Source organism: Tachyglossus aculeatus, chromosome 16 (assembly GCF_015852505.1).
Source record: "Tachyglossus aculeatus isolate mTacAcu1 chromosome 16, mTacAcu1.pri, whole genome shotgun sequence".
NCBI classification, from domain to species: domain Eukaryota; kingdom Metazoa; phylum Chordata; class Mammalia; order Monotremata; family Tachyglossidae; genus Tachyglossus; species Tachyglossus aculeatus.
The window spans coordinates 4,550,174-4,571,940 of record NC_052081.1 but is presented as its reverse complement, the minus strand read 5'-3'; the positions used below and the strand labels follow the sequence as shown (position 1 = coordinate 4,571,940).

General features: G+C 47.3%; 1 protein-coding gene across 1 annotated transcript in view; it reads right to left on the bottom strand.

Moving 5' to 3' along the window:
* POU2F1 (POU class 2 homeobox 1) overlaps positions 1 to 21,767 on the bottom strand; it is a gene marked incomplete at its 5' end in the record, with an annotated part of 63,191 nt that overhangs the window by 20,733 nt on the left and 20,691 nt on the right. Inside the window, 2 exons of the mRNA XM_038757990.1 lie at positions 1,240 to 1,359; positions 3,246 to 3,346. Of these exons, the coding sequence (XP_038613918.1) occupies positions 1,240 to 1,359; positions 3,246 to 3,346 (221 nt within the window). The remainder of the gene's footprint in view (positions 1 to 1,239; positions 1,360 to 3,245; positions 3,347 to 21,767) is intronic.

The window sequence follows — 21,767 nt, the reverse complement described above, 5'->3', positions numbered from 1 at the left end:
CGATCTCTCTGCCCCGGACCATGGAAACCGTGGCCGAGTCTGGCCTCCATGAAGCCTCCACAGTGAATGGAATGGAACGGAACGAAGGCCCAGAGCCATTGTCCGAACGAGCAGCAACATCGCTCGGGGGTGGGCCGGGGAAATTAAATGAATAATCCATCCCTGCCCGAGTTCCCTTTCTTCCGCCATCCGGACAGAAAAAACCCAACAAAAATCACCCGGCCAAGAAACCCGATTCACCTTCAAATCTGTCCAGTGTACTCTGTCGTAACTGTTGCTGCGATCCCGGCGCCCCATTAAAATTACCTTCCTCCCCCAACGCAAACCTTCCCAGAAGGATAAGATCATCATCGTTGATGGTATTTACTCAGCGCTTACTGTGTGCAGAGCGCTGTGCTAAGCGCTTGGTACAGATAGGAGCGGTAGATGGGGTGGAGGAATTGGTCCCTCTAAAGCCTAAGCAAAGAGATACATGGCATGACCTGGGCTCTGATCAATGGTATTTACTGAGTGCTTACTGCATGCAGCACGCTGTACTGAGCGCTCAGGAAAGGACAATTCAAGAGCTGGCAGACACGTTTCCTGCTCACAGGGAGCTTATAGCTCCCAGTTCTTTGACTTGTACCCCACTGTGAAGTTCGCGACGCTGAATCAGCAACCTTAACCATTTTCTGAACATACTGGTCTCAAACTGGATTAACGATTTCCTCACGGGCTGAAGAGGAAGTTGAACTGGGGAAGCCAGGAAGGAGGGGGAGCTAAAAGTCGGGCCTGGGAATCTAGAAGGACCTGGGTTCTAATCCCAGCTCCGCTACTTATCCTCTGGGTGACACTGGGCAAGTCACTTAGCTTCTCCGTGTCTGAGTTCCCTCATCTGTAAAATGAGGATTAAGACCGTGAGCCCCATGGGAGACAAGACCGTGTCCAATCCAATTATTTCGTATCTACCCCAGCGCTTAGAACAGTGCCTGGCACATAGTAATCGCTTAATAAATACCACGATTATTACTATTAGCCCTCAAGTTGAACCTCTGCAATCAGCGCAAGAGAGGTGGCGAAAACTCCCCCAATGAGCAGACCGCTCGAGACCAAATCCTTCTTTCATCAGGGCAGTGGAAGAGCGCCATTTGAAACCACGTTCCCAAGAGGTGGGATGAACTGTTTTAATAAAGGCGCGGCTTGAGGTTGGCAATATTGCTGGGGCGGAGCCTTGCTGCCAATCCTTTTAGGAAGACTTACCCCGGTGATCTGTCCTCCGGCCAACATCAACTGGGTCTGGGGGATGGCTGCCTGCACTGAAGGCTGCTGGGAAGGCTGGCTTGGCTGCTGTGAGTCCCCAGATTCTTCATTAGATTTGGACTAAGAAAAAGAAAAAAAAAACCCAACAAGGAATAACTCTGTTTAGTCTTAAACGGATAACAAATGTCTACACGGATACCATCATCTTGATTCAGCAGATTAAAATCTGGGGTCGTTAAAAAAAAAAAACTGGACCCCCACAATCCTGTTATAGGCACCAGTACGGCTAATGATATTGCAGACTTTTCCTGTCTTCTACGTATTTCAACTGTTTTTTTATTCCCTCCCTCGCCCCTTCAAAAAAAAACCCCAAAGCTGTAGCTACCTTAATTCAACAGGAAAAAAGAAGAAAAAAAGGGTTTGATCCTCCACAAATCCCTAAAACTTAATCCCCACCTAAAGTCCTGAATGATGGAAACGAGAAACAGTAGAGGGAATTCTCTCCATGAAGTCGCCTATGCACCAAGCTCAGCCATAGCTTCATCACATGGCTTTCCAATGGGGGGGGGGACCAGTTTCAAACGCCTTTAAATGCCCTCTTTGAAAAACGAATCACCCTACACACACTCCCTTCTCAGTGATTTTGGGGAACTTTAAAAATCGCATGTTTCTGATTCAGTAGAAATAAGCTTTAAAGAGAAGAAAATACTGCATCCAAAAGGGAGAAGGAAGGAGAGCGAGGCTGCACGCAATAGGCACCAGAAAGGAATGCAGAGATATCTTCTAGTAATTAAAACTCGTTAGTTATGCAGAGCATTAAAATTCTGCATCGATTTGCATATTTTCCACCACCTGTTTTGGGGACTGCAGAACCGGCTAATTACCATAAAGGCTCTGATTAATTCTGCCAGTCAACGAGAGATAATTACAGTGCAGGACTGTAAACATTCAGCACTGGAGAGCCAGCCTGTTGGCCAACATCTCTCTCAGGGGATGAAAGTTTACCATGGCAACCATTTTTTTTTTCTGCCTCCTCCTCCTCTTCTCTCTCTCTCTCTCTCTCTCTCTCTCTCTCTCTCGTCACTATCGCCCCAGTCTTTCCCACTGAAATGGTCCCCCGCATTACTGGGTCCATGTTCCTCTGGAGGTCGTGGCGGATCGGTTGACCCCCACATGGTTGTCTCTCCCCTTTCTCTCTCTCACTCCAACAATCAATCGATCATCTGTATTTATTAAGTGTGGGCAGAGCACCCTACTAAGTGCTTGGGAGAATCCAACACAACCGAGTTGGTTGCCGGGTTCCTTGCCCACAACAAGCTTCCAGTCTACAATCGCCATCCTCCCTCCCATCCCCACAGCACACATGTATATATCTGTAATTTATCTATTGATTGATTGATTTATATTAACGTCGGTTTTCCCCTCTAGACTGTGAGCTTGTTGTGGGCAGGAATGTGTCTGTTTGTTGTTACATTGTAATCTCCCAAGCGCTTAGTACAGTGCTTTGCACACAGTAAGCACTCAATAAATAGGACTGACTGAATGAATGAATCTCCAACACTCCCTCTGGGGCTGGCCCAGTCATCACCACCCTTTTAGACTGTGAGCCCACTGTTGGGTAGGGACTGTCTCTATATGTTGCCAACTTGTACTTCCCAAGCGCTTAGTACAGTGCTCTGCACACAGTAAGCGCTCAATAAATACAATTGATGATGATGATGATGATTAATGGTATTTACTGAGCGCTTCCTGGGTGCAGAGCACTGAGTTGAGAGGTTGGGAGAGTCCCATACAACAGAGTGGGTAGACACAATGAGCCGACAGTCTAGAGGTCAGGTGGCAGTTGAGGAAATTGAGGTCCAGAGAAGTGAAGTGACTCACCCGAGGTCACACAGCAAGTAAGCGGCGGAGCCAGGGTTAGAACCCAGGGCCTCTGGCTTCCGAGCCCATGCGTCATCCGCCGAGCCAAGCTGCCCGCAGTGAGCTGACGGCTCACGGGGCCTTACCTGATGGAGGTGTCCGAGGAAGGCCTGGGCGTGGGCTGACGAGATGGCCCCTCCCACTGGCACCGGCTGCTTCTGAAAGTCCAGCCCGTTTGTCTGGGTGCCTGCAATGCCAGAGACACAAGACGTTACCCCGTCTGCGTGGCACCAACCGACTGCATTCGAACCGGGCGTCAGCCTCCGGTGGCATCTCTGGGAGCTAAGCGCTTTGGAGAGGACGGTATAGCAATAGAATAATAATAATAATGGCATTTGTTAAGCGCTTACTATGTGCAAAGCACTGTTCTAAGCGCTGGGGGAAATACAAGGTGATTAGGTTGTCCCATGTGGGGCTCACAGTCTTAATCCCCATTTTACAGTTGAGGGAACTGAGGCTCTGAGACGTTAAGTGACTTGCCCAATGTCAGAGAGCAGACATGTGGTGGATCCGGGTTTCAAACCCATGACTTCTGACTCCAAAGCCCGTGCTCTTTCCACTGAGCCACGCTGCTTCTAGGGTCAGACACTGTTCTAAGCGCTGGGGGCGAAATAAGATCATCAGGCCAGACGTAGGCCCTGTCCCACCTGGGGCTCAGAGTCTGAGTGGGACGGATAACAGGAGACCAGACTTGATATTTTGATGCCACTAGGATAATTCCAATTATTATTATTATGGCACTTGCTAAGCACTTTACTACTAGTAATAGTAACAATAGCTATGGTATTTGTTAAGCGCTTATCGCTGTACTACACCAGATGCTATTCACTGTACACTAAAATTCCCTATTCAGTCACATCTCCTCCCGCCATATCTGTGGCTACTTCCTGTTATCTCCTCAGCCCGCCTCCGGCACTGGCTATTTGGAAGTCATTTTGGTTTGGTTTAAGAAGCGTAGTCGTTAGAGCCCGGCCCTGGCAGTCAAAAGGTCATGGATTCTAAGCCCGGCTCCGCCACTTGTCTGCTGGGTGACCCTGGGCGAGTCTCTTCACTTCTCTGGGCCTCTATTTCCTCATCTGGAAAATGTGGATGAGACTGTGAGCCCCATGTGGGACAGGGACCATGTCCAACCCGATTTGCTCGTATCCACCCGAGTGCTTAGTATGGTGCATGCACATGGTAAGCACCTAACAAATACCACAACCATTATTACTGTCTCCCCCACTGGACTGTAAACCTCTTGAGGGCAGGGGAAGTGCAGTGGTTAGGGCTCAGAAGGGAGCTCCGTTCATACCACCTATTCTTTAAAAGACAGCATACTGGAAGCTCCTTGTAGGCTGGGAGCTTACAGGCCATTGTGGAATTGTCCTCCCCCAAGTGCTTAGTGCAGCGTTCTGCACCCAGTAAGCGCTCAATAAATACCATTAATGAGGATGGTGACCTGAGGATTAACAGGATTCAAAGTGAAAGTCTCAGTGGAGTCTGACGCCATTTTCTGCCGAACGAAAGGACTCCCAGAGCAACGACGTTATCGACATCCGAGCCTGAAAGTTCTGGCGACTTACAGCGGACCAGATAGGCCATCTTGCAAATCTGACGGCTCTCCGTGGACAGGGAACACGTCTGCCAACTGTGCTGTACTGAACTCTCTCAAGCGCTTAGTACAGTTCTCTGCATGCAGTAAATGCTCAATACATACCACCGACGGACCTATGTGAGGCTATAATGCCCTAGTCTGTCAAAGCCAGGAGTTACAAATTCTCCTCCTTCCACTCCTCAACAGTTAGTCAGTCGGTCAATCGTATTTACTGTGTGCAGAGCACTGCACTAAGCACTTGGGAGAGTCCGCTCTAACGGGGCTGGTTGACGTGTTCCCTGCCCCGTTCCAAATTAATACACGAATTCACAAAGCACCTCAAAATTAATAGGTTTATACGAAGTAGGCTATTGGGAAAGATCAAACAGTATGAAATAGCTTTTAAATGGCAGCACTTCACAGCTTTATCCACAGCAGATATCTGTAACAACTTTTTTTTTCCCACTCTTCTCAATTCCATTAAAGGTAAGGCGGCCCTAGTAGAAGCACCCTGCTTCTTTATTGCAGAAACCAATCTTCTAAGGACAAATCTTAAGTGCCAAAAGGAACTGGGCCTTTTGGTTCCCAGGCGGATGGATGGTTCCTTAAAAGGAGAAGCAGTGTGGCCTAATGGAAAGAGCCCGGGCCTGAGATACGAGGGCTCTGGGTTCTAATTCCGGCTCCACCACTTACCCGTTGTGTGACCATGGGCAAGTCGCTTGCCTTCTCTGTGCCTCGGTTCCCTCATTTGCAAAATGGGGATTCAATCCCTGTCCTCTGCCCTACTAGATCTTGAGCTCCACGTGGGACCTGATTATCTTCTACCTTCCCCAGCACTTAGTACAGTGCATGGCATATAATAAGCACTTAAATACCACAATTACTATTATTAGTAGTGGTAGGAGTAGAGAAGCAGCGTGGCTTAGTGGAAAGAGCAGGGGTTTGGGAGTCCGAGGTCGTGGGCTCTAATCCCGGCTCCGCCATTTGTCAGCTGTGTGACGTTGGGCAAGTCACTTCACTTCTCTGTGCCTCAGTTACCTCATCTGCAAAATGGGTATTAAGACCGTGAGCCCCACATGGGGCAACCTGATAACCTTTTATCTACTCCAGCACTTGGAACAGAGCTTAACAAACAGTAAGCGCTTAATAAATTCTATTTATTTTATTTCTATTCTAATTATTTTATTTTGTTAGCATGTTTGGTTTAGTTCTCTGTCTCCCCCTTTTAGACTGTAAGCCCACTGTTGGGTAGGGACTGTCTCTGTATGTTGCCAATTTGTACTTCCCAAGCGCTTAGTACAGTGCTCTGCACATAGTAAGCGCTCAATAAATACGATTGATGATGATGAATAAATACCATCATCATCATTATCATTGGTAGTAGTAGTAATAATAATAATAATAATAATACAAATCCCATATTTACACAGCCACAACAGTATTACTTGGTGAGAAAATCACATCACGAGAAGCAGCATGCCTAGTGGATCAAACACGGGCCTGAGAGTGAGGACTACCTGTGTCCTAATCCTGACCCCGCCGCTTTCCTGCTGTGTGACCTTGGGCAAGTCCCATCACCTCTCGGGGCCTCAGTTACCTCTCCTGGAAAATGGGAATTGAGACTGCGAGTAACCTGTAACCACCCCAGCGCTTAGTACAATGCCTGGCACGTAGTAAGTGCTTAACAGATACCGTTTTAAAAAAAAAAAATCGAAGAAGACTCAAATGCTGCATAATCCACAAAGGTGGAGGTCAGCGAAGTACCCAAAGCGCCGTCTACAAGGACAAGAATTTAGAGGGCTGTCATGCCTTTCCTATCAGTCAGATGCAGCTCAACGCGACGCCCTGGGCCTAAATGAACCCCCCAGTAGCGCTGCAATACACCCCCCATCCCCGAGCCTCCGAGTCCTGTAGAAATAACTAATTGCTTCTCCCTATCTCGGCAAGGTACAGTAGCAAGGGTTATCGCCATGTACTATCGCCTGCTTGCTGCGCGGGGCTGGGGGGAAGATTAATGAGTTAATATCTGATGTCTGAACTCCTGAAATGAAAAGCAATAAATACGGGCCAGGGTAATTTCCTAGCTAGAGAAACTGAGGCAGGGAGGTGAGGTGAAGGAGAGGACGGAGGGCTTCGGCTCCAAATGCTCACCCCGTCTCAGTCCCCGTATAAAACATTCCACCCTGGGGGGTGCGGGCGGGGATAGCTGAAGGATGAATAGTACATCAACAGTGATCACGCAAGCTATGAACCGTGGCTCTCTGCCAGCCTAATAATAATAATTGCGGTATTTGTTAAGCGCTTACTATGTGCCAGGCACTGTACCAAGCGTGGGCTCTGTGAGAAGATGCCCTGCAGCCAGAGAGGGAAACTCAGATGCTCCCCCCTACTAGTGGAGGGACTCCAGTTATAGGGGGCAAGTGGCAGGTAGGCCCAAGACAGCTAAACAACAACAACAACAATAATAATAATAATAATAATAATAATAGTACTTGTTAAGGGCTTACTATGTGCCATGTATTGTCCTAAGCACTGGGGTAGATAGTAATACCTCCTCTCCATCCCCCCCACCCTACCTCCTTCCCTTCCCCACAGCACCTGTATATATGTTTGTATGTATTTATTACTCTATTTTACTTGTACATATTTATTCTACCTATTTTATTTTGTTAATATGTTTTGTTTTGTTCTCTGTCTCCCCCTTCTAGACTGTGAGCCCACTCTTGGGTAGGGACCGTCTCTATATGTTGCCAACTTGTACTTCCCAAGCGCTTAGTACAGTGCTCTGCACACAGTTAGCGCTCAATAAATATGATTGAATGAATGAATAATTATAAGGGTACTTGTTAAGCACTTACTATGTGCCAAGCACTGGGGTAGATAGTAACTATAAGGGTACTTGTTAAGCACTTACTACGTGCCAAGCACTGTTCTAAGCAATGAAGTAGATAATAATAATAATGGTACTTACGGTACCTATTGAGTACTTACCCAAGCACTGTTAAGTGCTCACTATGGGCCAAGCACTGTTCTAAGAACGGGGGTAGATAATAATAATAGTGGTACATGTTAAGCACTTACTATGTGCCAAGGACTGTTCTATGCACTGGAGTAGATAACAATAATAATAATAGTACTTGTTAAGCACTTGCAATGTGCCAAGCACTGTTCTAAGCACTGGGGTAGATACAAGTTAATCAGGTTGGACACAGTCCCTGTCCCACATGGGGCTCGCACTCTGAATCCCCATTTTATAGGTGAGGGAACTGAGGTCCAGAGAAGTGAAGTGATTTGCCCAAGGTCACTCGGCAGACAAGTGGAGGAGTCAGGATTAGAACCCAGGTCCCTCTGACTCCCAGAACGGGGCTCTATCCACTAAGCCACGCTGTTTCTAATCTTTGCTCTCCTAGGAAAGGCAAGGGGGCCTAGGTCTGCTAAGAAATTACCTCGAGTATTTATTTATTTTATTTTGTTAGTATGTTTGGTTTTCTTCTCTGTCTCCCCCTTTTAGACTGTGAGCCCACTGTTGGGTAGGGACTGTCTCTATATGTTGCCATCTTGTACTTCCCAAGCGCTTAGTACAGTGCTCTGCACACAGTAAGCGCTCAATAAATACGACTGATTGATTGATTGAGTAGAAATTTCCTATTATCATTATTGTATCTGCTAAGTGCTTACTATGGGTCAAACACTGTTCTAAGCGCTAGGGTGTCTACGAGCTGATCAGGTTGGACACAGTCTCTGTCCCAAGTGGGGCTCACAGTCTAAATCATCATCATCATCATCAATCGTATTTATTGAGCGCTTACTATGTGCAGAGCACTGTACTAAGCGCTTGGGAAGTACAAATTGGCAACATATAGAGACAGTCCCTACCCTAAATAACAGTATACCGGTGAGAAAATGGAGATTTTAAGCCCAAGGTCAAGCAGGAGGTAAGTGGCAGAGTTGGATTTAGAACCCAGGTCCTCTGATTCCCAGACCCGGGCTCCGGCCCCTAAGTCACACTGCTCCTTCCTCAAAATGACTTCAGACTTGATGTGTCAGGCAACGGGGCGACTGGGCATTGGCTTACCAGACTTCCAAGAGACATTTAGGGCCTGCTGGATTAGCTTTCCTAATTAACCTGAGAAGCAGGGCGGCCTAGTGGAAAGAGCCCAGGCCTAGGAGCCCGAGGACTTGGGTTCTCACTCCGGCTCTGCCACTTGCCTGCTGTGGGAAGTTGGGCAAGTCGCTTCCCTTCCCTGTGCCTCGGTTCCCTCATCTGTAAAGTGGGGATGAAGACCGTGCGCTCCGAACGGGACATGGACTGCGTCCGGCCTGATTCGCTTCTAATGCAGGGCTTAGCACAGCGCCTGGAGTGCAGTGAGCGCTTAACTGCTCCACACATACGGTAAACACTAAGTTGATGATTGATTTGGGCCAGGTTGGCATCGGGGGCATTAAGGGTGAGAAAGACACACAGTCGCGGCCTAAGCTTATCGCCGTGAAAAGGGATGGTTAGTGGCAGGAGCAGCCCAACCGTTACGGCGTGACCATCGCCCGTCTAAGGCTTTCCGCTTCTCTTGTCCGTTCTCCGCTTTCCTGAGTGACGTTGGGTCCTTTTCAGGAACGGCCTTTCCGTCTCACTCCGCGGATGAGGGCGCAGCAGTGTGGCGGGGTTCTCGGCCACCTGCCCTCGGGCCTCCTCGAGGGGAGAGGTCCATACAGAACACAGTGGCTCGTCCTCTTGATCGGAGAGAAGGGGAGGAGATATTGTTTGGGAGGCTTCGGTTTGATTTACACCGAGAGAGAGGCGTTTTGTGGCCCGAAGAGGATTTCTCTAACTTCTTCGAACTAGAGGAAGCCATGGCTTTAAAAGCATCAACCAGGAGAGGGAGACAAATCAACGATTTCCCAGCTCCCTCTGATTTTGTTTCTTTTTTCTTTACAAAAATTCTGCCTGAAGCGGAGATAAAAGCAACAAAATTGGGGCAGGGGCCTATCTTGACAGGCCTCACGGTATTTTCGAAATATTGCATAAGCAGAGAAAGCGCCCTCTTCCCCTTTCTGTCCCCCTTTCACAACCATCTTCTGAGAGGCCCACTGTCAAAAGCCTGCGCTTGGGAGTCAGAGGACGTGGGTTCTAATCCGGACTCCGCCACTTGTCTGTTGTGTGACCTTGGGCCAGTCACTTCACTACCCTGTGCCTCAGTTGCCTCATCTGTAAAATGGGGATTAAGAATGCGAGTCCCACGTGGGACGGCCTGATTACCTCGTATCAACCCCAGCCCTTAGAACAGTGTCTAGCAAATACTATAATTATTATTATTATTATTACCAGCTACAGGCGGATGGGCTTCAGTGCTACCCTGAAGGCTTTCAAAGGTTCTCATCTTGGAGCCCTGGTGATTTCCAGGTAACTTGCCTCTGGAAGACAGAGTAACTATATTTCCTCTCCTCCACCCCCCATTTTTTTTTTTTTTTGGTATTTGTTAGGTGCTTATTAGGTGTCCAGCACTGTTCCAAGCACTGGGGTAGATACAAGTTAATCAGGCCAAGTACAGTCCCTGCCCCACTTCGGGCTAATTTTTAAGCACTGTTTGTTGGGTTCATTCATTCATTCAATGGTATTTATTGAGCGCTTACTGTGTGCAGAGCACTGTTCTAAGCGCTGGTTAGTTTGGTTGGCTTATGGTACCTGGTAAATGCTTACTGTGCATTCGCTCTTTCATTCAATTGCATTTATCAAGTGCTTACTGGGTGCAGAGCACTGTACTAAGCGCTTGGGAGGGGACGATACAACAGTAAACAGACACGTTCCACACCCACAACACTGTCCTAAGCGCTGGGATGGGTATGAGTCCATTAGGCCGGACGACAGCCCCTGCCCAGCATGGGGTTGACAGTCTAAGTAGGAGGGAGAACAGGGATTTGGCATTTTGCAGTTAAGAAAAATGTGGCCCAGAGAGGTGAAGCGACTTGTCCAAGGTCCCACAACCCTAGGGGAGAGGATTTGAACCCAGGTCCTCTGCCTCTCAGACCCAACCTCTATCCAGTGGGCCATGTGGCTTCCATTTCTACACGGACACGTGTCGTCCAGAGAAGCAGTGTGGCTTAGTGGACAGAGCGCTAGCCTGGGACTCAGAAGACTCCGCCGCTTGTCTGTTGGGTGACCATGGGCAAGTCACTTCACTTTTCTGTCCCTCAGCTACCTCATCTGGAAAATGGGGATTAAGACCGTGAGCCCCACGTGGGATGTGGACTGCATTAAATCTTGTACCTACCCCAGTGCTCAGTACAGTGCCTGGCACAGAATAAGTGCTTAAATACCGCTAAAAAAAGAAAAAGAAAAGAAAAAAACCTTGGCATTTGTCCTATCCGCGGCCTACAGAAGAATTTTGGCGGCCTCCATCTTTCCACATCGAGCACTTCTACTCTTTTCCGTGTTACCTCATTTGGAGACTTCTCCATCCCCTTGGCAACAAATCTCCGACGAAAGTGGTTCAGAGGTAGTTTTTAGAGACTTACTGCCACCTGAATTCGGTCTAGGGATAATAATTCTGCCCTTATTTACCTCACAGGACCACTGCGCGGGGGAAACGAGATGGCGGAAGTGTTTTGGAAGACGCTATTTACGGTGAGGCATTAGTAGTTTTGCTCTTAAATAAAACCAAGACCTCCTTAGCACCTGAGCGGGTGACGCTTGTTTTCATTTACTCTTTTGGGGACTGACAAAAAAAGGAAGGATTGGCTCATTGGCGCGTTGGATTCCGAGCTCGCGGGGTGATTTAACCTCAAAGAAGTGGTAGGACGATTCTTGGAAGGAGGGTACAGCAGTCGTATTACTGATCCGAGTGTAGTACGTCAACGAGTTGGGCCACCTTCGGCGAAGTGAAGCGGGCCCATGTGGAGTCGGGAGGCCGTTAGAGGTGCCCGTTCTTTCAGTCGCATTTATTGAGCGCTTACTGTGTGCACGGCACTGTACTAAGCGCTTGGGAGAGGACGATAGAACAATACGCCGGGGCGTCGGACCCAATGAGCACTAAGGTGTGGGGCTTCCTGAACGCAGGGGTGAACTCCAAGCCACGCTGTTGCCCCTTCTTCTCTATGCCCCATTTCTTGGCAGAAATACCAATTGGGAAAAGATTGGCGCTTCCTTTAGGAACGCAACGGGGGGTTTGGAATATCGGACATCGCTTCATCTGTGGCAGGAGTTTCTGATCAACCAACCGTCGGTTGGTCCGACCGCTCCTCGCCGTCTAAGCGACAGGGCTGGGGATGTCGCGGAGAAGCGGGGCGGCCTGGTGGCTAGAGCCCGGGGCCCAGGAGTCAGAAGGACGTGGGTTCTAGTCCCGGCTCTGCCGCTTGTCTGCTGTGAAACCTTGGGCGAATCACTTCACTTCTCTGAACCTCAGTTACCTCATCTGGAAAACGGGAATTAAGAGTATGTGGGACAGGGAATGTGTCCAACCTGATTATCTCGTATCGACCTCGGTTCTTAGTACAGTGCTTGGCACATAGTAAGCACCTAACAAATACCACAATTATTATTATCCTTTATTTATTTAATAATAATAATTATTATTATTATCCTTTTAGACTGTGAGCCCACTGTTGGGTAGGGACTGTCTCTATATGTCGCCAACTTGTACCTCCCAAGCGCTAGGTACAGTGCTCTGCACACAGTAAGCGCTCAATAAATACGATTGATGATGATGATGATTATTATTATTAAAGTGGCGAGAGGCCCAGCCCCGGGATCCAGCAAAGCCGGGATTCTCAAGATCTGGAGTTTATTATTATTATTACTACTACTGCTATTACCATCATCATCGTGTTTATTAAGCACTTACTCTGTGTCAAGCAGCGTTAAAAGCAAAGTGGCCTCCTGGGCCTGGGAGCCAGAAGGACCAGGGTTCTAATCCCGGCTCCGCCACGTGTCTGCTGTGTGACCTTGGGCAAGTCGCTTCACTTCTCTGAGCCTCAGTTTCCTCAACTGCAAGATGGGGATTAAGACGGTGAGCCACCCATGGGACACGGACTGTGCCCAACCCAATTTGTTTGTATCTACCCCAGCACTTAGTAAAGCGCCTGGCACATAATAAGCGCTTAACAAACTCCACAATTATTAAGCACTGTTCTAAGTGCTGGGGCAGACATCGGGTTTGCTCCTACACTCTCCAAACTCCCCTAGATGGTAAGTAAATTGTGGGCAGGGAACGCGTCTACCAACACTGCTCTACTGACCCCTCCCAAGCGCTTACTACAGTGCCCTGCACTCGGTAAGATGCTCAATACATACAACTGATTAACTGATTCGATAAGGTGAGGTTTTCTGGGTGTTTTCCAACTCTGCGCCTGGTATCCAACTGAGTAAGTTCATTGTAAGTTCATTTTCTTTTCTTTTCTTTTTTCTTTTCTTTTCTTTCTTTCCTAAAACTTCAACCCTAATCAAGCATTAATTACCATTGTTTTAAGTATTACCTAAATTGAAACCCTAAATAATAACAGATGCTAATTTAAATGCAGTATATGCTAACTTGGTTAACTGTATGGCATAAAACCTTTTGTAATTGAAGTTTCACAGCATTTCTTTTGTCCTAACTCAGAGAAAGGAGGATGTCAGAGTTCAGGAATATGTCTTAATCCATCTATTTTGTCCACTTTATGATGTTTACAATTTGTGTAAAGCAAGAGAATATGTTTAATTATAGTGAGCAATGGTTTTTTTGGTCATATATGAGGCTTGCCAAAAGTATAATAAAAGATGAATGAATTACAAAAAAAAACAGCGCTTAGAACAGTGCTTTGCACATAGTAAGCGCTTAATAAATGCCATCATTATTATTATTATTATTGTGAGCTGGGAATGTGTCTGTTGATTCTGTATTGTACTTGCCCAAGCGCGAAGCAGCGTGGCTCAATGGAAAGAGCATGGGCTTGGGAGTCATGGGTTCAAATCCTGGCTCTGCCAATTGTCAGCTGTGTGACTCTGGGCAAGTCACTTCACTTCTCTGTGCCTCAGTTACCTCATCTCTAAAATGGGGATTAAGACTGTGAGCCCCCTGTGGGAAAAGTGATCATCTTGTATCCTCCCCAGCGCTTTGAAAAGTGCTTTGCACATAGTAAGCGTTTAACAAATGCCATCATCATTATTATTATTATTATTATTACAGTGCACAGCACACAGTGAGCGCTCAATAAATACCACTGAATGAATACCTGGCAGCCTCGAAGAGTTACCCAGTGCAAAAGGACTAACTAACCAAACCCCTCAAAGAGCAGTAAGCCTTTTCAAAGACACGTCTGCTGGGGCAACGTGCTCTCACTTATCTTGCAAGAACTGCCTGATGTCAGGACGAGCAATTTGAAAATTGATTTTTTTAAGAGTGATTTCCCAATAATGGACTTCCCCATTACCTGACCCTCCTGCCCGCTAGTAGGAATTCTTGAGACGCATACATATTCCACAGACCTGCTCTTCCTTTGGTTGCTAAGGACTTCTTGGGAAAGCTTTGCTACTTCCTGCAATGAATTTAGAAGAGATGGCACCATAAATCATCTCTGGCCCTGCCAACTGTTGCCTAGAAGACCCTGATATTTGCCCTGTGTCAAAGACTTCTGCGTCTTAACACTGGGGAATGCGTTCTCTTGGTATCGTAATTTTTTTTTAATGATAATTTGTTAAGTCCTTACTAGGTGCCAAGCATTGAACGCAGCACTGGGGTGGACACAAGCTAATCGGGTTGGACAGAGCCCGTGTCCCATGTGGGGCGCACAGTTTTAATCCCCATTTTACAGTTGAGGGAACTGAGGCCTAGAGAAGTGAAGTGCCTTGCCCAAGATCACACAGCAGACAAGTGGCGGAGCCTGAATTAGAACCCAGGTCCTTCTGCATTCCAAGTCCCGGGCTCTATCCACTAAACCAGGCTGCTTCTATGTCTTGGGGAACCTATCAATCCAGTCCTGAGCTCTCCATTCTCACATTTCCTCCTGTCTTCAAGATATCTTGAAGACAGAGAAGCAACCTGGCTCAGTGGAAAGAGCCCAGGCTTTGGAGTCAGAGGTCATGGGTTCAAATCCTGGCTCTGCCAATTGTCAGCTGTGTGACTTTGGGCAAGTCACTTCACTTCTCTGGGCCTCAGTGAACTCATCTGTACAATGGGGATTAAGACTGTGAGTCCCCCGTTGGACAACCTGATCACCTTGTAACCTCTCCAGCGCTTAGAACAGTGCTTTGCACATAGTAAGTGCTTAATAAATGCCATCATTATTATTATTATCTCTACCCGGGTGTCCCGTGGGCACATGCCCAAAAACAGAACTCCCCATCTTCCCACTCAAACCTTGTGGACCCTGTGATTTTCCCCTCACCATAGACAGCACCACCATCCTTTCTGTCTCACGAGTCCGTTACCTTGGAGTTATCCTTGACTCGTCTCTTGTTCAACCCATTCATTCAATCCGTTCTTAAATCCTGTCTGTTCGACCTTCACGTAGCTAAAATCTACCCGTTCCTCTCCCTTCAAACTGCTATCGCTTCTCCTATCCTGCCTTGATTAGTGGATCAGCCTCCTTGCTGACCCCTCAGCCTCCTTTCTCTCCCCATTCTGCTGACCGGATCACTTTTCTACAAAACTGTTCTATGTTTTCACACTCCTCAAGAACCTGCAATGGTTGCCCATCCAACTCGGTATCAAACAGAAACTCCTCACCGTCGGCTTTAAAGCCCTCAATCCCGCTGCCCTCTCCTACCTCACCTCGCTGCTCTCCTACTTCAACTCAGCCCTCACACTTCGCTTCTCTAAAGCCAATTTTCTCACTGTACCTGGATCTCGTCTATCTCGCCGCCAATCTCTCGCCCCCCTCCTGCCTCTAGGCTGGAACGCCCTCCCTCTTCATATCTGACAGACAATCACTCTCCCCTCCTTCAAAGCCTTATTGAAGGCACATCTCCAAAGGCCTTCCCTGACTAAGCCCTCACTTTCTCTTTTCCCACTCCCTTCTGCATTGCCTTGCTTTATTCCCTTTATTCCATCCCCCCTCAGCCCCACAGCATTTCTGTCCATATCCGTAATTTACTTATTTATATTAATGTCTGTCTCCCCCTCTAGATTGTGAGCTCATTGTGGGTAGAGAGTACATCTACCGACTCTGTTACACTGTGCTCTCCCAAGTGCTTAGTACAGTGCTCTGCATGCGGCAGGAGCTCAATAAATCCGATTAATTGATTGGGATGGCCCCCGGTGAGATCCGCTCAAAATGGCGGGTGCTCTGAGGCTCCCCTATTGGGGCTTGGCACATCTTCTCCAAGGTGTTTCCAAAGCAATCCTAGATCAGGTGGCATTTGGAAATCCAAAGCACGTGTTCCGGGCACTGAAAATACACCCCAGACACACTGGATGAAAAGGTTGCCCCTATCTTCTTGAATCTTAGGCTGTCCTATCACTACGTTTCTCTATTCCCTGTCGATGGTGATGAGCTGAACTTGCCTAGGGATCGGGACATCGCACTTATTAGATTCTTGGTTTGGTCTTAGATGGTCAGGGGTTTTCTCTCTGGCAAATCCAGGTTCAAGATACGACAATACAACTGAATAGTCATTGAAGGCCACGCGCCGTTTTGACAACCGGTTAATCTAGGTGCAGAATTTCTCACGGTAGTAAGGTAAGATGATTTGGGCATCCAAGCCATCAGTAGGGCAACCACTGATTATAGAGGAAAATATACCCATGACAAAGATACACACACACACACACACACACACACACGCTTTCATTCATTCAATCGTATTCAATCCATCGGGTTCTAATCTCAGCTCCACCACTTGTCAGCTGGGTGACTTTGGGCAAGTCACTTAACTTCTCTGTGCCTCAGTTACCTCACCTGTGAACTGGGGATTAAGACTGTGAGCCCCACGTGGGACAACCTGATTACCCTGTATCTCCCCCCATGCTTAGAACAGTGCTTGGCACGTAGTGAGTGCTTAACAAATACCATCGTTATTATTATTATTATTATTTACTGAGCATTTACTGTGTGCAGGCCACTACAGTAACCACTTGGGACACGTTCCCAGCCCACAACGCATTTACAGCCTAGAGGACACACACATGCAATGACTGACGTACTGGTTCAAGTGCTCACTCTTTGTCACGTACTGTACTAAGCGCTGGGATAGATACAAGGTCATCAATTTTCATGTGGGGCTCACATTCAAGGAGGAAGGAGAATGGATATTGAATCCCCATTTTACAGATGAGGAAAAGAAGGGTCAGAGAAGTGATGTGGGGCAGGGACTGGGTCCGACCTGATTAAATTGTATCTACCTCAGCTCTTAGCACAGTGCTGGACCCACAGTAGCCCCTACCACGTACAATAAAATAAAGCAACATCCCGCTCCCCCTGAAACAAACCCTTACATCACTGGCTTCAAAGAGCTCCAATATAAAAACTGAAAGCGGGGCTTGAAATTTTGTGAGGTGTCCAAGCAGCGTCCCCAAATACAATCAAATCCTAAGGGAATCTTTTGCACGGTAAAAACTTGAGAACCATCAAACTGCCGTTGGAAGTAGTCTACAGAGCAATTTTTTACCTTATATAGCAAGCAGTCTAAAGAGCGATTTCTTACCCTATTTCTTTTCAGCTTCCCATTTCCACTAATTGTTTCTCATGGAACTCATGCACTCGCATATATTCTCTTTTTTTAAAAAAATAATAAACTTTATTATTAAACCGGGAAGGAAATCAGCATAACGTGAATTTCACTTTTGGTTCTGTTGGCTTTTTAGGTGGAAATTCTCCGGAGGGGGCATGTAATTTAGTTCTGAAATGATTTTCACTTGAAATAAAATTGGTTTCTTCTAAAATCACAGAGCTCTATATTTTCCCCATCTCCTCTGAAGAAGCATCTAGTTGCTGGGCTGCCACTTTTTTTTTTTTTAATGGCATTTCTCCGGTGCTTACTACGTGCCAAGCATTGTACTAAGTGCTGGGGTAGATACAAGCTGATCGGATTGGACACGGTATCTGTCCCACATGGGGCTCACAGTCTTAATCCCCACTTTATACATGAGGGACCTGAGGCCCAGAGAAGTAAAGTGACTTGCCCAAGGTCATCCAGCAGACAAGTGGCAGAGCAGAGATTAAAGCCTAGCTTGGCCTAGTGGCTACAGCGTCAGCCTGGGAGTCAGAAGGACCTGGGATCTAATCCCGGCTCCGCCACCTGCCTGCTTGGTGACCCTGGGCAAGTCACTTCCCTTCTCTGGGCCTCTGTTCCCTCACTTGTAAAATGGGGATTAAGACTGTGAGTCCCAAGTGGGACAGGGACTGTGGCCAATCTCACTGATTTTATCTACCCCAGCGCTTAACACAGTGACTGGCACATAGTAAGTGCTTAACAAATGCCATTTTAAAAAAAAGAAATGGGGCGCACCGAGAGGCAGTGGTGGTGACCCATTTTCCCGTGGATTTCTCCCCTGGGGGGTGGAGCTGAAGGATCTAGGATGGTTCCAAGTCGACAATCTCTAGCCTAGGCCCCTTCCTGGGGTTCACGAGGCCCACGAATAGACCGGACCCCTATCCTTGGAAGATCCAGGAGGAACAGGAAAATCTCATTAGCAACAAATGCCATTACCAGTAAACACGCTCAGTTTCTCTCCAGGTGACGCCACCCTTTAGGGCAAGCCTGCAAGGTGAACACATTAACCAAAGAGAAGCCTCGTGGCCTAGTGAAAAGAGCCGGAGTCTGGGTGTCAGAGGATCTGGGTTCTAATCCCAGCTCAGCTGTTTGCCTGCTGTGGTGGAGTCCTCTCACTTCTCTGGGCCTGTTTCCTCATCTGCAAAATGGGGATTCGATACTTGTCCTCTCTCCTAATTGGCGATTCATGGCATTTAGTGAGAGTTATGTGCAGAGCACCGGACTAAGCACTTGGGAGAGTCCAAATACAACAGCCTAAAGCGAACCCCATGTTGGACAGAAACTCTGTCCGATCTGCTTATTTTGAATCCACCCAAGTGCTTGGAACATAATAGACACTTAAGAAACACTACAACTATTATTTCCCAGCCAAAGCCCCCGCTTTCCTCAGGTCCCCCTCCCTTCCGCCTCACCTCGATTCGCACCCTTTACCCTCCCCGCCCCACAGCACTTATGTATAGATGTATATATCTTTAATTCTATTTATTTCCATTGATGCCTATTTACTTTCTTTGTTGTGTATTTCTAATTCTATTTATTTATATTGATGCCTGTTTACTTGTTTTGATGTCTGTCTCCCCGCTTCTAGACTATAAACCCCATGGTGGCAGGGACTGTCTCTCTTAATTGCTGAATTGTACTTTCCATGCGCTTAGTACGGTGCTCTGCATACAGTAAGCGCTCAATAATTGAACTGAATGAATGAATATCATTATTATTATGGGAACATCCATTAAAAAAAAAAGATTTCCAAGATGGCACTAATGGGTGTGAATCTCATTAATACTCACAGCTCTCTTTAATACTAATGAAGGACGACGGTGGCCCGGAGCCATCAATATTCATGAAGCTCATTAATGCCCATGAATAATCACTGAGCACCGAGCCTGACCATGGAGAAACACTCCTTTTTTTTTTTCTGTAGGAGGGACACAGAGAAGCAGCGTGGCTTAGTGGAAAGAGCCCGTGCTTGGGACTCAGAGGACGTGTGTTCTAATCCCGGCTCCGCCACTTGTCTGCTCTGTGACCACGGGCAAGCCACTTAACTTCCCTGTGCCTCAGTGACCTCATCTGTAAAATGGGGATTAAAAGCGTGAGCCCCACGTGGGACAACCTGATTACCCCGTATCTACCCCAGCAGTTAGAACAGTGCTCAGCACATAGTACACGCTTAACAAATACCATCATTATTATTATTATGAGTAGATCCACGAGGACTTCCCAGACTGAGCCCCTTCCTTCCTCTCCCCCTCGTCCCCCTCTCCATCCCCCCATCTTACCTCCTTCCCTTCCCCACAGCACCTGTATATATGTATATATGTTTGTACATATTTATTACTCTATTTATTTATTTATTTATTTATTTATTTTACTTGTATATATCTATTCTATTTATTTTCTTTTGTTAGTATGTTTGGTTTTGTTCTCCGTCTCCCCCTTTTAGACTGTGAGCCCACTGTTGGGTAGGGACTGTCTCTATATGTTGCCAACTTGTACTTCCCAAGCGCTTAGTACAGTGCTCTGCACACAGTAAGCACTCAATAAATACGATTGATTGATTGGTTGATTGATTGATCCACGGGAAGTGATGTGGTAGAGAGCCCCCCGTCCGTGGTCAGAGGAAAAAAGGGAATTGGGAATGGGAGAGGTGGCTTGGAGGGAGGTGGTGTCACCCCTGAAACATCGAAGGCCTGGCAACTGGGCTTTACCCTCAGCCCACTTTTGAAGAAGAGAAATCAGTTAATCAATGGTATTTACTGAGCGCTTACTGTGTGCAGAGCGCTTGGGAGTCCGGGGTTCTAATCCCGGCTCCATCACTTGTCTGTTGTGTGGCCTTGGGCAAGCCACGACTTCTCTCTTGCCTCGGTTACCTCACCTGTAAAATGAGGCTTAAGAGTGGGAGTCCCAAGGGGGACAGGGACTGTGTCCAAACCGATTTGCTTGTCTCCACTCTGACGCTTAGCACAGTGCCTGGCACATAGTAAGCGCTTAACAAATACCACAATTATTGTTACTACAAATGCCACAGTGATTATTATTATTGAGATGATGGAGCTTGAATGAACCAGGCCACCAGGAAGAGGAGCCAGGCCCCTGCCTTTGTGCATGAGGACTGAGCTCAGAGGGGAGATGAGAGCGGTTCTTTTAGGGGGCCGTATCACGTATCTACCAACTTTGTTGTCCTCGACTCTCCCATGTGCTTAGTACAGTGCTCTGCACATGGTAAGTGCTCAATAAATGCCACTCACTGATTCACATCGACTTCCCCGGTATCAGGAGGAATCTGAAAGGGGATGAGGGGCCTCTATGTCCGCCTTCTTGGCGAACCGTTGGACTTTAGATTCCTACCACGCTAAGCTCATTGTGGGTGGGGAATGTGTCTGTTTATTGTTATACTGTACAGTGCTTTGCATACAGTAGGTGCTCAATAAATAAGAACGAATGAATGATACCAGGCAATTATCTGGGTATAACCTTTCCCCCCATCTTTCGTGCATCTTTGATCTATCTAAGGGCTGTTACCAAGCAGTCCTAGCCTAAATTCCTTGAGTCTTTCCATACGGTGTCTATTCTGGTAGACCTCTGACCGGGGGGAAAAAAACAAACCAACAAACGAAGGGAAAAAAGAAACCGGCAGCGGATTTACGAGCCATCGGGGAACGCGCTGCGGAACGAGAGAAAGAAAAACCAATAAGGAACCCGGTGAGTCAGTCCGTGGGGTCGGCCGGGGCCTGGGAGGTGAGAGCCGTAACGTATAAATAAATGAACCGTTACGTCTAATAAACAGTAATATCCTGAAATTCCCTAGTCTTTTGTCAAAGATTCCAAACTCTTTTACAAGCCTAATTAAATCTTACAAGAGTCTTAAAAGGCAGGTTCAGATTTACTTATTATTATTGTTATTATTATTATTATAATGAGGTAAGCCAAGGTGCCTCAGGGGATGCACTAAACGGGAATACTTAAACGTGATAAACACCCGGTAAAAGATCCAGGCTAGCTCTTTCTGCTTCTCGGTTCCATCCCTGCCAGCTAGGGGAAAACCACGGTAAAAGACTTTGCTCCTCTAAACGCTAACCTACTCACTGGACCTCCATCTCATCTATCTCGCCGCCGACCTCTCAACCCACGCCCTGCCTCTGGCCTGGAATGCCCTTCCTCCTCATATTGGACAGACCACCACTCTTCCCACCTTCAAAGCCTTACTGAAGCACACCTCCTCCGAGAGGCCTTCCCCGACTAAGCCCTCATTTCCTCTTTCCTCCGGCATCGCCCTTAGGCTGGGATTTTCTTCCTTTTTATTCCTTTACTCACCCCTTCCTCAGCCCCACGGCACTTAAGCCCATATCC